At 34.5% G+C, this 16,894-nt stretch overlaps 2 protein-coding genes across 3 annotated transcripts; one reads left to right on the forward strand and one right to left on the reverse strand.

Moving 5' to 3' along the window:
* LOC133327007 (transcription factor Ouib-like) lies at nucleotides 1-1,528 on the reverse strand. The gene is made up of 3 exons (XM_061535608.1): nucleotides 1,263-1,528; nucleotides 1,061-1,207; nucleotides 1-991 (listed from the first exon to the last, which is right to left on the reverse strand). Exons 1-3 carry the CDS (start codon nucleotides 1,526-1,528, stop codon nucleotides 1-3), a joined length of 1,404 nt encoding a protein of 467 aa, XP_061391592.1.
* Nucleotides 1,529-4,024: 2,496 nt separating this feature from the next.
* On the forward strand, nucleotides 4,025-15,649 carry LOC133327030 (serine/threonine-protein kinase tricornered). 2 transcript variants are annotated; one of them, XM_061535627.1, is made up of 5 exons: nucleotides 4,025-4,491; nucleotides 7,547-7,756; nucleotides 7,819-7,925; nucleotides 7,994-8,478; nucleotides 15,528-15,649. In XM_061535627.1, exons 1-5 carry the CDS (start codon nucleotides 4,027-4,029, stop codon nucleotides 15,620-15,622), a joined length of 1,362 nt encoding a protein of 453 aa, XP_061391611.1. In that variant the 5' UTR covers nucleotides 4,025-4,026; the 3' UTR covers nucleotides 15,623-15,649. The 2 variants fall into 2 exon arrangements, with proteins under 2 accessions (XP_061391611.1, XP_061391612.1); XM_061535628.1 differs by lacking the exon at nucleotides 15,528-15,649 and adding an exon at nucleotides 10,878-10,973.
* Nucleotides 15,650-16,894: the final 1,245 nt, after the last annotated feature.

Below are 16,894 nucleotides of genomic sequence, written 5' to 3' on the forward strand. Positions count from 1 at the left end.
CTAATACGGATGTAATCGTTGTGGTGGTGGTCCCGCTGCTGCTGCTGCTGTATGGTGCATCATTGAGGATAAGGCTTGAGGTCCCGTTGCTGACAACGTATGTGGCGGACCGCCAGCATGTGTTGGTGGCGGTCCCATTATGTGTGCAGCCATGGTCATACCGCCACCAGGATTTGCCTGCAAACCCAAATGATGCATGTGTAAACTTTCATGATGGGGATGGGGTGGAGGTGGTGGAGGCGCTGCCAATGGATTTGGCGCCGCCGCTGTCATGTGATTATGATAGTGGGGATGAGGATGATGTGGTGGTGCCATTGCCATATGTGATGGATGTGGAGCCATTGGTTGTGGTAGTGGTGGTGGAGCAGCTGCCGTCAATGGCGTTGAAACCATTGTTGCCGCTTCCGTTTGGCCATGTCCATGATGGCCACCACCCACCATTGGTAAATTAACAACAATTTCCTCATCTTCATCATCGCTACGTTTATTCATGTTCGCCATTTGATGCAGTTTCCTTTTGTGGGCCTGCATATCGCGATGACGACTAAATGCCTTGCCGCAAACATCACAATGATGATTTTTAATACCCGTATGGGTGAGCATATGTTTCGATAAATCTCCGGCTGTGTAGAAGGATTTCTGACACACCGGGCAATGTTGATCCCGTACACCACTGTGTATCTTCATGTGGGCCTGAAAATTACCCAGTGCGGAAAATTGTTTCGAACAAATTTCACATTGAAATGGTTTGTAGCCAGTGTGGGTACGTTCGTGTATGTGTAAATTGTATTTTTGGACAAAACGTCGTGGACAATAGGCACAGCCGAAGGGTTTCTCACCGGTGTGTGTTCGAATGTGGGTCTGCAGTTGGGCGGCACATCGAAAGGTTTTATTGCATTCATAGCAGGTGTGCGGTAATTTGGGTAGGGGTTTTGGTCCACGTTTCTTGTGCTCCTCGGGTGGTTTACGTTGATAGCGGGAACGTCGTTTACTGGAATGAAAAAAAAAAACCAACAAAAATAATAAAAAATAAAATTAAACTAATAATCGAACCCCAAACCTCTTTTTCTTGGGACTTTTCCGTTCATCTTCTTCCTCATCCTCCTCAGAATCCGTTGAATTGCCCGTTGTATAGCCACCCTGCACCTTGTTATTCGCCTCCAAAGAAGGCCAATTCGTTTCAGTATTTGTCTCTGCATCACATACCCTGAAATAAATTTTTTTGAATAATTCTACATCTTCGTAATTCCCTTAAAACCTACCCATATCGATCGGGCAAACCCAAATATTGCCTCAATCGAATATCGGAATTTTCACATTCCTGTTTGAAATGGTAGGCCACCCCCAGACGATAGATGCAATTGTTGCATATCACCTCCGGCAAGCCATCCTTCTTGTAGACCCGTATCTTGGCACACATCATCATCATACTGGAGGGCATCATACTAAATTCGGTGCTATAAATTGAGGTGCATGGAACACCTTCCTTGAGGCAAATGCGACATATTTTGTGTAGATTATAGTCCATGGTGGGGCATTGGCAGATTTCCACAAAATTCTTTTGATTCTCCTGAGAGGATTTCTTTCTCTTGTTTTGGTCGCTAGCTGATAATTGCCAAACCAGGATAAATTTTTGGGCTAAATTAATACATTTTTCTTTATATAAAACTAAATTAATTATTTTTCGAGTGTAAATTGTTTGTTTACAAAATTGTTTTGTTGGTGTTGTTGTCCAAATACTGGTTATTATTTCAACAAATGACAGTAGTCGATTAGTGATAACAGCTGTTTTTTTCTTCTTCTTCTCTTTGGCACTTTACATTACATGAAGGGTGCTTTAGTCTTTGTGTTTTATGTGTGATAGAGGAAATGCATTTTTTTGGAAATTAATGGGAAACGACAGCAGATTTTTAAAAATTGACAAAGAATAGAAGACACACGAATCGGAATTTTGAAAATTTACTTCGGGAAGTAACCTAAAAAGGGACAATATTAATTCACAAATTACTGTAGTCGTTTATGTTAACAGCTGTTCTTGCTCTTCTTCTATCTACTTTATATTAAATTAAGGGTGATTTAGACTGGGAAAAAACAACGGATTATGAACGATTGGCTAAAAATGGAACACATGTGCATAGGAATATTGAAAATATACTTCAGATAGTAGCTTACTTCTTGCATTGAAGCCTAATGTGGCGTTCCATGTTTCAAAATATCCTCCATAAAAAGTTTCCCGCCATTTACAATATTTTAAAGTTTTTCATTCATATTTACGGCATTACGTTGGGCGCCATATTGTTCTATTCATGCCTCCATAGAAAGGTTTCGCGCCATTTACCATATTTTGAAGTTTTGCATTCTAATCTACTGCATCACGTTGGGCGCCATATTATTTCATTCATACCCATAATACATGGACCGATATAGCCCATCTGCAATATCAAACATACTAGGTTGTCAAGCAATGCAAAGCTTTATCATAAATATTGCAATCTCAGGCAGGCTGGACAAATCAACATAGAATTTACAACATGTGTAATACGAAAGAAGAGGATAAAGCCAGGCATCCTACCAATCCATTATTTAGCAATCCGTCCCTACTGTGAAAAAAATCTTCAGCACTTTTAGAAGAAGAGATCCAGTTCTTTGCGAAAAAGAAGACTTTTAGCTTTTAAATCCACAGCCTTTTTAAAAGAAGGCATTCAGCTTCTTAAGAATCTGAGCTTTAGGTTCATTTAAAGTGAACCTAGAGTTCCTACATACAAAAATACCTTAAACTCTTCTAGAAGCATACATAAATCATTTATATGAAAATAGAATTAATAGAAAATAGTTTATAGTAAGTTTACATTATACCGAATTTCGAGAACCCAGTGGGTTTGAATTGTCAATTCCCTTGTATATATGTCAAATAAATCCCCATAAAGTAGGTTAACCGGTAAAAAGTTGTAATGTATATGTCGTTTTAGTTTTTGCGTTCAAAACTGGATATGTATTTTTTAATATGACATAACCTATAAACAAAACCACACCTTTACTTTTTCTTAAATCAACATCATCTTTTTATTAAACACCTATAAACGTAATAACAATTTATAATTTTTGCCTTTTCATCCTTTTTCTCAGAAATAATATAAACATTTATCTCAAACAAGTTATTTACTGTGTTTTAATTTCGACAAAGTGCCGTGAATCAATGAAATTCAATAAATGAGTTAGTTCAAAATGGTTCCCTTTGTTCATTTCATGAATTCTCTACTGTGAACGAGTTCAATTCGTCACCACATAACTCTAACAGCTTTTTACGCACAAATTCGATTTATAGATCCCTAGTGTGAAGTAAGAAGAAAAATAATTTACAACATAAAGAAAAACTCATCAAAATTAAATCATTTATTTGATTATTTGTGATAAACAGAAAACGAAATGGAAATATTATTAATAAAATTCAATGTCTAAAACGCGGACACAAAGAGACGAGCAACAAAATTGACGGAACGGCAATAAGAAAAAAAGAATTTCGTTTTATTTTTTCTTTCCATCTTCTCTTACACATATAGAAGAATAAAGAGTCTCTGTAGCAGTCTACTACCAACAACAGCAACAACAACAAACAGTTGTGTTTTTGTGTGAGAGTATTATTGGTTGGCTGGTTGGTGGTATTGACTCTGACGGACGAGTTGCTGCCTGCCTGCTGTCGCCCACAAAAACAAAAGTAGAAGCAGAAAAAAAGTAGCCAGCCCCCTACGATTTCGGAATTATTTACATATTAAAGAAAAAAAAAAACAAGGAAAATACTGAAGTGTGTGATTGATTGAAAAAGAAAGAAACGCAAGGAAAACAAGGAAATAATTAAGTAAAGAAAATTGCAACAACAACAAAAATAAAGAACCTGGTTACAAAGGTTCTTCTTCTAAGCGTAAGAGTAGGAGAAAAAGTGGAAAAACACACACACAACAACAACATCCATTAATTTGTGAAAATATTTGTCCACAAATCAGAACAAGAAGCAGCAACCAGCAAACCATGAGTAGCGATGGGTCTTCCATACGCTTTAGCGACCACACACTTGACAAGGCCACCAAGGCCAAGGTAACATTGGAAAATTACTACAGTAATTTGGTGACACAATACGGCGAACGTAAACAACGTCTGGCCAAGTTGGAGGCCCAACTAAAAGATGAAAGTCTCACAGATTCCCAGCGCCAAGAAAAACGCCTCCAACATGCCCAAAAAGAAACGGAATTTCTTCGCCTCAAACGTTTACGTTTGGGTGTTGAAGATTTCGAGGCGTTGAAAGTAATCGGTCGGGGAGCTTTCGGCGAGGTCCGTCTCGTCCAGAAAAAGGACACTGGCCATGTGTATGCCATGAAAGTTTTGCGTAAGGCTGATATGTTGGAAAAGGAGCAGGTGGCCCATGTGCGTGCTGAACGTGATGTATTGGTTGAGGCCGATCATCAATGGGTCGTTAAAATGTACTATAGTTTTCAGGTAAGTTGTTGTGGTCGTGATACAAACATTAACACACACAGACGCTCGCAGAGCATCATCATCATCATCTGTGGTTTTAAGTTTTCGAGATTTGTTAGTGGGGGCAGACATACAAAATATCGTCTCATAGGCATCTTTCCATCATCATCATGAGCAACAATGTGTGATGAAGGGGCGTTTCTGTTTCGGTTTTGTTTAAACAAGGTCACTTAGCAATTAACACAAAAATTTTCTTCATTTTTTGTTTAATTTACATTTCTTCGTCTTTTGTTGTTGTTATTCGTATTATTAAGAAACAGAATACCCAGAATACCCTATCAGCCAATGACTCACAATAAATGTACAATTGTTCTTGTGTTCTACATGCAACTGCAATATGCCGCCTCTTTGGTATTGGTTGTTTTGGTATAGATGTATTGGATCCACAAAAAAAAATTATATGTAAACATGTTTGTGTACCCCACTCCGCCATGAAGAGATTATGGACTTGAGGGAAAATATTTTTTATACCCCACAGAACTATATTGGGAAGTTTTTATCAGTTTGTGTGTGACCTCAAGAGTTTAGTAGCCCTGCAACATATCGAACCTAGATCCAGCTTTTAGTAAACCAATCAGAGCATATCTCAAGTAGCCATAAATCGATCTAGTGTCCTCCAGTATGTCCATTTTAACCTATTATTTAAAAAATAAATAAAGTTACAGTGCAGGGAGTTAATAACCCAGTACCGGCGGCAATCGTTGGAGAGGTCACAAGCCATGTGACGATGTTTGACGATGGGGAATCTGTCGAGACCCCAGCAACGGGCATCGGCTCAAATGTTGGGAAGGCCCGGGTAACCTCAAAATTTTTGTCTTTTGAGGATTTTCGAAAAGTTTTTCAACGGAATTGGTAGTCAATTGATATTTTGGCTTCTGATTAAGTAGGACATATCCTTAGCAAAAATAACCTATATAGGTCCACGCTTTCCCAACCAAATTGGCTACAATTTGATATTTTTTGCTTCCGATTGTTAAACAAACCTCCTTACCAAAATTATTTATATCATTGTACCTTTAGGTTTAGCCACCTTTAACCTAACCTCAACAGTTTCAGTATTTTCAGGATATTAGACATAATTTCCAATCGAAATTTCTATAATTTGATATTTTGGCGTTTGATTGTGTAGTAAATCTCCATACAAAAAGTTATTTATATCAGTGCACTTTTAGCTATAACCCACATATAACCTAACCTCAACATTTTCGGTATTTTCAGGATATTGCAGAAGTTTTCTAACAGAATTTGCTGTAATTTGATATTTTAGATTCTCTAGGTATTGCGAATATTTCTACCAAAAACAATCAATTTCTTACGACCTTTAGTTGTAGGTCCCATATATCCTAACCTCAAAAATTTCGATATTTTTAGAATTCCGCAGAAATTTCCCAACCGAATTGGCTGTTATTTGATATTTTGGATTCTCATGTGGTAGCGAATCTTCGTATCGAAAATTATCTATTTCGGTTCTCATATAACTGTACGCCTAATTTTCGAATTTTGAACTAGCTTTCCAACCGAAATGGCTATAATTTGATATTTTGTCTTCTTATTGTGTAGCAAATCTCCCTAACAAAAATTATCTATATTGCGTCAATTTTAGATAGGGTCCACATTTGGCGGTATTCCGAATTTTCGAATTTTGGACAAGTTTTCCAACTAACATAGCTAACATTTGATATTTTGGCTTCTAATAGTGTAACAAATCTCCTTACCAAAAATTATTTATATCAGTGCACATTTAGCTATAGCCCCCTATAACCTAACCTCAAAAACGTCGATATTTTCAGAATTCCGGACACATTTTTCAACCAAATTGGCTGTAATTGGATATTTTAGACTCTCATGTGGTAGTGAATCTCCGTACCGAAAATTATCTATTTAGGTCCAATTTTCGGTATAGTCCTCATATAACCTCACCTCAAAAATTTCGATATTTTTAGAATTTCGGACAAATTTTTCAAACAAATTGGCTGTAATTGGATATTTTAGATTTTGATCTCCCTACCGAAAATTATCTACTTTGGTCCATCTTTCGGTATAGCCCCATTTTTTGGTATCTTGGCCAATTTTTTCAAACGATTTTTTTTTTTGAAATTTGAAATCTCTTTAGGTTTGACTGCCCATGTTACAGTATCTCCATATTTTTCGGTATGTGCTGATGACGACAAATTCTGCTCTTACGTTCAGCACTCAAATAACTTATCCATTGCCCTGTATTTTATGTGGTTGTTTATTATCCAAAAAATATATGTATGTATGTGTGTGGCTATGTGCGTGTTTGTTTTCGCGCTTTATTCTGGGGTTTTTTCAATATTTAGATCAAGATAACGTGAATAATTATTAACAACCAAAAACAATGCTGATGAGATTTACATTAGCACCCCTATCGGGAGAAAGTGTGTAAAAATAACATAAACAGCAGAGAGGAGGGGAATCGAAATCGGAAATAAAAAAATCTAAATAATTTTTTTTAAAACCCAGGCCTATAAAAAAATATTTTCCTATTTTTTTTTAATTTACGCCTTGTGTGGATCCTTAAAAAATATTTTCTGAAAAATGTTTTTTTTTTTTAATTTACGCCTTGTGTTATTTTCTTAAATTTTTTTTTAAATTTACGCCTTGTGTGGATCCTTAAAAAATATTTTCTTATTTTTTTTTAATTTACGCCTTGTGTGGATCCTTAAAATATAGTTTTTAAAAATCCACGCCTTCTAGGCGTCGTTAATTATACGCCCTAATAGTTCTGCAACTTAGATATCATTTAAAAATCCACGCCTTCTAGGCGTATGAGTAGCGTCGTTAATTATACGCCCTAATAGTTCTGCAACTTAAATATCATTTAAAAAATCCACGCCTATTCTAGACCTCAGAAAAAAATTATTTTAAAAATCCACGCCTGTTATAGGTCTCAGAAAAAATTGTTTAAAAATTATACACACATTTTTTAATCGTATATAACCTCAATTTTTCATCGTTTATTTAAATTTCTTTAACAATTTTTTTTTCTTTCCAGGATCCTTCAAATTTATATTTAATTATGGAATTCTTGCCCGGCGGTGATATGATGACTCTATTAATGAAAAAAGATACACTCTCAGAGGAATGCACACAATTTTATATAGTGGAAACAGCATTGGCTATAGATTCGATACATAAATTAGGTTTCATACACAGAGATATAAAACCCGATAATTTACTATTGGATGCGCGTGGTCATTTAAAGGTAACCTCATCTAATATTGAAAACCTGCAATTAAATATTAAATCCGATTTTTAATTTTCTAGCTCTCTGATTTTGGTTTATGTACTGGTTTGAAAAAATCACATCGCACTGATTTCTACAGAGATTTATCACAGGCAAAACCCTCAGATTTTATAGGAACATGTGCAAGGTAAAGTGGCAAATATTTCGATTTGATTTATTTATCCCTTAAATCACCGTTAATTTTTCTTATTACAGTCCCATGGACTCAAAACGTCGTGCCGAATCATGGAAACGCAATCGACGAGCCCTGGCCTATAGTACGGTCGGCACACCTGATTATATTGCTCCTGAAGTGTTTTTGCAAACGGGCTATGGGCCCGCCTGCGACTGGTGGTCATTGGGTGTGATTATGTACGAAATGCTAATGGGTTATCCACCATTTTGTTCGGAAAATCCCCAGGACACTTATCGTAAAGTAATGAATTGGCGTGAAACGCTGATATTCCCTCCCGAAATACCCATATCAGAAGAGGCAAAAGAAACCATTATTAAATTTTGCTGTGAAGCTGATCGTCGTTTGGGTTCGCAACGGGGACTGGAGGACTTGAAATCGGTACCGTTCTTCCGTGGCGTCGATTGGGAACATATTCGTGAGAGACCCGCCGCAATACCCGTTGAAGTCCGTTCCATAGATGATACATCGAATTTCGATGAATTCCCCGATGTTTCGCTAGAAATACGTAAGTGTGATGAAATTTTATTTTTTATTTGTAGAAGGGTCATAGATTTTTATATGTTTAAAGAAATCCAAGCATATTTCTATTAAAACGTGAAATCCGGCCAGATTTTATATGGGAGCTATATCGGAATATGAACCGATTCTAGAATCAATTAAGTACTGTACACAAAATTTCGTATCAATCAGTTCAACCTAGGGTTTTCGGTGAGCCATTTATCTAAAATTGGACGGAATTTTATAGGGGAGCTATATCGAAATCTGAAGCGATTTAAAGCCAACTTGGCACACTGCTTTCTAGACTAAATTCCGTAGGCTATATAAAATGTCGATCGGATAAATATAGGTCCTTTGGTGTGCAATTTACCTGGAATCGGACGAAATTTTATATAGGAGCTATATCGAAATCTGATGCGATTTAAACCAAATTTCTCACACATCATTCTAGATTCAATTCGGCGGCCTATTCAACATTTCATGTCGATCGGATTAATATAGGGTCTATGGTACGCCATTTACCTGAAATCCGACGAAGTTATATGTGGCAGCTATATCGAAATCTGAAGCGATTAAAAGCAAACTTGACATACGTCATTCTAGACTCAATTCCGTAGCCTATGCAAAATTTCATGTCGATCAGATAAATATTGGGCCTTTGGTGCACCATTTACATAAAATCGGACGAAATTTTATATGGGAGCTATATGAAAATCTGAAGCGATTTAAAGCAAGTTTGACACACATGTTTCTTGGAACAATTCATTAGGCTATACAAAATTCCAAGTCGATGGGATAAATAAAGGGCCTTTGGTGTGTCATTTACAGGAAATCAGACGAAGTTATAGGTGGGAATTATATCGAAATCTGAAGCGATTTAAAGCAAAAGCAAACTTGACACTCATAATTGTAGACATGATTATGTAGGATATGCACAATTTCATGTCGCTCGGATAAATACAGGGTCTTTGGTACGCCATTTACCTGAAATTCGACATAGATATATATGGCAGCTATATCGAAATCTGAAGCCATTTACACAAAACTTGGCACACATCTTTCTATACTCAAGTAGGTACTCTATGCAAAATTTCATGTCGATCGGATAAATATAGGGTAATTTACCTGAAATCGGGCGAAATTTTATATGGGAGCTATATGGAAATCTGAAGATATTTAAAGCAAATTTTACACAATTGTTTCATGGGTTAATTCGTTATGCTATACAAAATTTCATGTCGATCGGAGAAATATAGAGCTTTTGGTGAGCCATTTACCTGAAATCGGATGAAATTTTATATGGGAGCTATATCGAAATCTGAAGAGATTTAAACAAAATTTGATACACATGTTTCTATGGTCAATTCGTTAGGCTATGCAAGCCTTCATGACGATCGAACTGACATTCCGCCGGATTTATACGAAATCGGAAAAATTATATATGGGAGCTACATCTAAATTTTATATGATTTATACCAAACTTGATACACGTCATTCTAGGCTTACTTCGGTAGTCTGTGCTAAAATTCATGTCGATCGGTCAACCGTAGGAACTTTGGTGCACTATTTACAGGAAATCGGAGGTTATTATATATGGGAGCTATATAGAAATCTGAAGCGATTTAAAGCAAACTTGATACACATCTTTCTAGACTTATTTCCGTAGGGTATGCAAAATTTCATGTCGATCGGAAAAATATAGGGCCTTTTTTATATGAAATCGGAAAAATTTTATATGGGAGCTATATCTAAATTTTACATAATTTATACCAAACTTGGCATACGTCATTCTATACTTAATTCCATAGCATAAATTTTGCATAGCCTAATTTCATGTCTAACGGACAGCAATTTCGCTGGATTTACATGAAATCGGAAAAATTATATATGGGAGCTATATCTAAATTTTACATGGTTTATACCAAACTTGACACACATGTTCCCTGTGTCAATTCGTTAGGTTATTCAAAATTTCATGTCGATCCGACTGACCTACGGAACTTTGGTGCAGTATTTACATAAAATCCGACGAATTTTCATATGAGTGCTATATCGAAATCTGAAGCGATTTAAAGTAAACTCGGCATACATCATTCTAGACTTAATTCCGTTTGTTATGCAAAATTTCAAGTCGATCCAACAGACCTAGGGATCCTTTGCTGCATTATTTATCTAAAGTCCGATGAATGAGAGCTATATTGAAATATCCAGCGATTGAAAGGAAACTATGCAAAATTTCGTATCAATCGATCAAACATAGGGCCTTTGGTGCATCATTGACATAAAATCGGACATCGAAATATGAATTAATTTTAATATATGTATATATTTTTTTGTTGTTTTTATTTTTCATCCGCTAACTAAACATCTCACACAAACAAAAATTTCCCACTTTTATTTTTACAGCAACGGCACCCCTACCCCAAGGCAATGAAATGGCAAAAGATTGGGTTTTTATCAACTACACTTTCAAACGTTTTGAAGTGCGAAATTAAAACAAACCGAAAACAAAAAATTCTCGTTTCCTGTGTTAATTAAGGACATTGTGTTGTATGCTAAAAAAAAATTTACTTTTGCGGGCCAAAACAAAAAACGAAAACACTCTCAAAATAAAAAAAAACCCTTTTCCCCACCAATCATTGTCAAATAGACCGCTTACCCTGCCCTACCCTAAATTAGGAGAACCCAAGAAAAAAACGGAAGGGGTATAGATGTTTGTGTAACGGACGGAGAAAAACACACACACACAATTTGGCATTTTATTTCTATTTCTTCTCATCTATCTATCTTTCTCTGTCACTCTCTCTCTCTCTCTAAAAAAATTATCCTTAAGCTAATTTTGACAACAAATTTGTTTGAAAAAAAAGAAAAGAATAAATATAAATATTTTTGTTTTTTTTTTTCTTTTTTAGTTATTATTAATATTATTATCTTGATGATTATTACAACAAATCTGGCTGCTAATTTTTGTTTTTGTATAAATAAATTAAAAAAAGAAATGGAAATTAAAATAAACAAAAGAAAAAAATGAAAGAAGAATCACACTTAAATATAATAATAAAAGAAAAATAAATTGCAAAAATATATATTTATTAACCATATATAAAAATTGGTAAATGGTATTTTTTCTTTTTTTGTTTTGGAAATTGGTGGATATTAAAAACAAAAATCAACCCTATTATAAAAAAATTGGGAATATCTACTTATTTTGAATTTGTGAATGATCCTCATTTTTAGATGTGGGAAATTTATATTTCTCAAAATTTTCATAATAGGGGTGAAGAAGTAAAGTGTAGTCAAAATTATTTGGTCTTTAAAAAAAGTCCCTGCGAGGGTGATCCGCCAACTTTACAACTACAGTTTCTATTGTACGAAGATTGATCCTTTGCTGAAGACCTAAAATTTCACTTCATTCTATGAAAATTTATTCTCAGTGAGTTTTGATATCTGTGATGCCGTTGGGCGCCAGATTACAATTGTTATTTGAAAGAAATGCGGCAAAGCTCAATTCATAGATGTTGCCATTAGTTTCTTTCCCACGAACTTTTTCTACAATGCATTGTCTTGGTGATGATGGGTATATGAAAATAATTTTAGGTACTTTAGAGGCAATACTGAAAACAATTTTAGAATCGTTTCAAACATATCCGGTAGTTCATGTATTTTTTGTAAATAATGTGTCGTATTTATTATCCAATTGAGATGGAATTTGCCATGGCTCAATTATTTGACCTAAGAACGAACCCTATTGAAAATGGTGAGAATAGGTTCAAATTTCGGTATAGCACCTCTTGAAAATTTTGACGGATTTCATGTAAAAGCTGCACAAATGGCCCTATGTCTGTCCGATCGACACGAAATTTTGCATAAACTATGGAATTGATTCTAGAATGACGTGTGTCAAGTTTGGTTTAAATCGGTTCAGAATTCGATATAGCTCCCATATATAAATTTGTCGGATTTTATGTAAATGACGCACCAAACGATTTTATATTTATCCGATTGACACGAAATTTTGCCTACACTACTGAATTAAGCGTAGAATGATGTGTGCCTAGTTTGCTTTAAATCGGTTCACATTTCGATATAGTTTCCATATATAAATTCGTCGGATTTTAGGTAAATGGCGCACCAAAGGTCGTATGTTTGTTCGATTGACGCGAAATTTGGCAGAGGCAAATGAATTGTGTACCAAATTTTCTTTAAATCGGTTCAGTTTTCGATATAGCTCCCATATAGAAATTCGCCGGATTTCATGTAAATGGTGCACCAAAGATTGTATATTTGTCCGTTTGACACGAAATTTTGCATAGCCGACTGCATTAAGTCTAGAATGATGTGTATAAAGTTTGCTGTAAATCGGTTCAAAATTCGATATAGCTCCCATACGAAAATTCGTCGGATTTCAAGTAAAAGGCGCACCAAAGGTCTAATGTCTTTCCGATTGACATGAAATTTAGCATAGCGTAATGAAATATGTCTAAAATGAAGTATGCCAAGTTTTGTTTAAAGTTCGGTTCAAATTTCGATATAGCTCCCATACAAAATGTCGTCGGATTTTATGTAAAAGGTGCACCAAAGGTGTTATGACTTTCCGATCGACACCAAATTTGACATAGACTAAGGAATTGATTTTAGAGTGAGGTGTGCCGAGTTTGCTTTAAATCTCTTCAGAATTCGATATAGCTCCCTATAAAAGTTCGTCCGATTTGAGGTAAATGACCCATAAATAATCCCACGTTTGTCCGATTGACATGAAATTTTATATAGAGTACCGAATTAAGTCTTGAAAATGGTTTGTGCCAAGTTTGCTTGAAATTGGTTCAGATTTCGATATAGCTTCCATACAAAATTTCGTCGGATTTTATGTAAATGGCGCACCAAAGGTCTCATGTCTTTCTGATTGACACGAAATTTAGCATAGAGTAATGATATATGTCTAAAATGAAGTATGTCAAGTTTGGTTTAAATCGGCACCCATATAAAAATGCATCGGATTTTATATAAATGGGACACCCAAGACTCTATTTAGGTCCGATTGCTACCAAATTTGGTATATGCTACCGAATTAAGTCTAGAATAATGTGTACCAAATTTGCTTTCAATCGGTTCAGATTTCGATATAGCTCCCATATATAAATTCGTCGGATTTCATATAAATTGGGCACCTAAGGCTCTATATAGATCCGATTGAAACCAAATTTGGTATATGCTATCGAATTAAGTCTAGAATAATGTGTGCCAAATTTGCTATAAATCGGTCCAGATTTCAACACAGTTCCCATAAAATTTTTTTCCGATTTGCGGTAAATGTTTCACCAAAGATTCCACGTCTGTCCGATTGATACGAAATTTTGCCTACACTACTGAATTAAGCCTCGAATGATGTGTGCCAAATTTGCTTTAAATCAATTTAGATTTCAATATAGCTCCCATAGAAAACATCGACGGATTTTAGGTAAAATTTGCACCAAAGGTCGTATGTTTGTCCGATTGACACGAAATTAAGCACAGGCTACCAAATTAAGTCTAGAATGATGTGCGCCAAATTAGCTTTAAATCGCTTCACATACCGATATAGCTTCCATAGAGAACTTCGTCGAATTTCATATATAAATGTGGCACACAAGGCTCTATATTGGTACGATTGATACCAAATTTGGTACAGGTTACCAATCTGTGTCTAGAATAATGTGTGTTAAGTTTGCGTTAAATCGTTTCACATTTCGATGTAGCTCCCATATATTTTTTTCCGATTTGCGGTAAATGGTTCACCAAATATTCCACGTCTGTCCGATTGACACGAAATTTTGCCTACACTCTTGAATTAAGCCTAGAATGATGTGTGCCAAATTTGCTTTAAATCGCTTCACATACCGATATAGCTTCCATAGAGAACTTCGTCTAATTTCATATATAAATGTGGCACACAAGGCTCTATATTGGTACGATTGATACCAAATTTGGTACAGGTTACCAATCTGTGTCTAGAATAATGTGTGTTAAGTTTGCTATAAATCGTTTCACATTTCGATATAGCTACCATATAAAATTTCGTCGGATTTTAGGTAAATGATGGATCAAAGGTCGTAAATTTGTCCGATTGACACAAAATTTTGCATAGGCAAACGAATTGAGTCTAGAATAATGTGTGTTAAGTTTGCGTTAAATCGTTTCAGATTTCAATATAGCTCTCATAGAGAACTTCGTCGGATTTTAGGTAAATGGTGCACCCAAGGCCTCATGACTGTCCGATTTATACGAAATTTAGCACAGGCTATCGAATTAAGTCTAGATTGATGTGTGCCAAATTTTCTTTAAATCGCTTCAGATTTCGATATAGCTCCCATATATAAATTCGTCGGATTTTATGTAAATGACTCACCAAAGATGCAACGTTTACCCGATCGACATGAAATTTTGCATAGACTACTGCATTAAGCCTAGCAACATGTACGATGAGTTTGTTTTCAATCGGTCAAAATTTCGATACAGCTTCCATATACAATTTCTTCCGATTTCCAGTAAATAGCCCACCAATGATTCTACGCCTGCTCAATTGACACGAAAATTTGCATAGACGACTGCTTTAAGCCTATAATGATGTCTATTAAGTTTGCTGGAAATCGGTTCATATTTCGATATAGCTCCCATAGAGAACCACTTCGAATTTCATATAAATGGTGCACCCAAAGCTCTATACTGAAATGAGTCTAAAATGAAGTATGTTAAGTTTGATTTAAATTGTTTAATATTTCGATATAGCTCCCACAAAAAATTTTACCAGATTTCTTGTAAACGTCTCATTTCTGTCCGATCGACACGAAATTTCGCTCAGTAGACCGTCGTGACCTTACAATGACATATGTATGCCAAATTTGATTTAAATTGTTCGAAATTTAGATAAAGCTACCACATATAGTTTCTTCTGATTTTTTTGATGATTTTCGAATTCTGAGTTTAGGTTAATTTTTTTATGTATATATTTATAGAATATTAAATATGTATTTATTTGTTGTAAATTAAATTTTTTTCTCTCTTCTTTCCCTCTTCTAGCCTCATCACCCATGCCCCAGGGCAGTGAAATTGCCAAAGATTGGGTCTTCATCAACTACACGTTCAAACGTTTCGAAGTACGCAATTTGGAGTGAGGCTTGGCCTTTGTGCGTTTTTAAAAACGAAAACAAAAATGTATTTATTTCAAATTGAAGATCTTTCTTTAGTTTCCTAACCTTAAAAAAACACATAACCACAAACTTTTACAACCACACACACACACAATCATGCCTAAAACTATATAACGAATATAAAAGAACTATAAAAATAAAATAGAGGGGTGGAAAAATGGCTAAGAAAAAAAATGCTTTAAATGCTACGAGCAGGACACTAAATCCCGAAGCCTCTAAAATTTAAAAAAAAAAAAAAAATCTATCCAACTTCAATATCATTTATCATGCAATATAACAAAATAATAATAATTATTATTATAATAATTATAAATAATATTTTTTTGGAAAAAATTTAATCACAGCTTATGTACAATATTTTTAATTGTAGTATTTTTTTATTTTAATTTTATTTTTTTTAATTTTAGTTTTTAATTTTGTAGTATTAAAAACAAAAAAAAAATTGTAATTTCCATTTTTGGTTTTTTTTTTTTAATTTAAGCCGTTTTGAATAACATTTTATTACTAGAGTATGTAGTATATATTATTAAATAATAATATAATATATGTATGTGTATTATTTTTAAACAAAATTATAAAAATAACAAAATGAAAATCAATTAAAAAAACACACACAAGGTAGTTCAAATAATTAATTAAAAAATATTAATAATTATAATAAAATTTCCTATAATATATTTGTAATTAAAAAAAGAAGAAGCAGCAGCAATACAATAGCCTAACAATTAATCTGGCCACAGGCCTATTTCAAAATCTTTGATTTGACTCATTTAAAAAAAAAATCTTCCTCTAAAAATCTATTCTAATACATATGAAAATGTTTACAGTTATCTTAATTTATTTTAAAAATTTTCTTTTTTGAAATTATTGAATTTTTTTAAATTAATTTTCATCAAAAAAAAATTAATTTAAAAAATTTAAAAAGTCCCTATATCACTTTCGGTTTGCACGAAATTTGGCATGGCATACTGAATTATGTCTAGAACGATGTGTGTTAAGTTTCGTGAAAATCGGTTCGGATTTTGATATAGCTCCCATATATATTTTCATCCGATTTTAGGTAAATGATGCAGCAAAGTCCCTATACTTTCATTTGCACTTTCGATTTGCACTATGTGTGTAAAATTTGGAAAATCGGTTAAGAAATACGCCATATACTGATTTTATGTAAATTTTGCAGCAAAATCCCTATATCACTTTCGATTTGCACGAAATTTGGCATGTGTGTAAAATTTC

The sequence above is a fragment of the Musca vetustissima genome, unplaced genomic scaffold (assembly GCF_032173495.1).
Source record: "Musca vetustissima isolate MV318-11 ecotype Yass unplaced genomic scaffold, APGP_CSIRO_Mvet_v1 utg34932, whole genome shotgun sequence".
NCBI classification, from domain to species: domain Eukaryota; kingdom Metazoa; phylum Arthropoda; class Insecta; order Diptera; family Muscidae; genus Musca; species Musca vetustissima.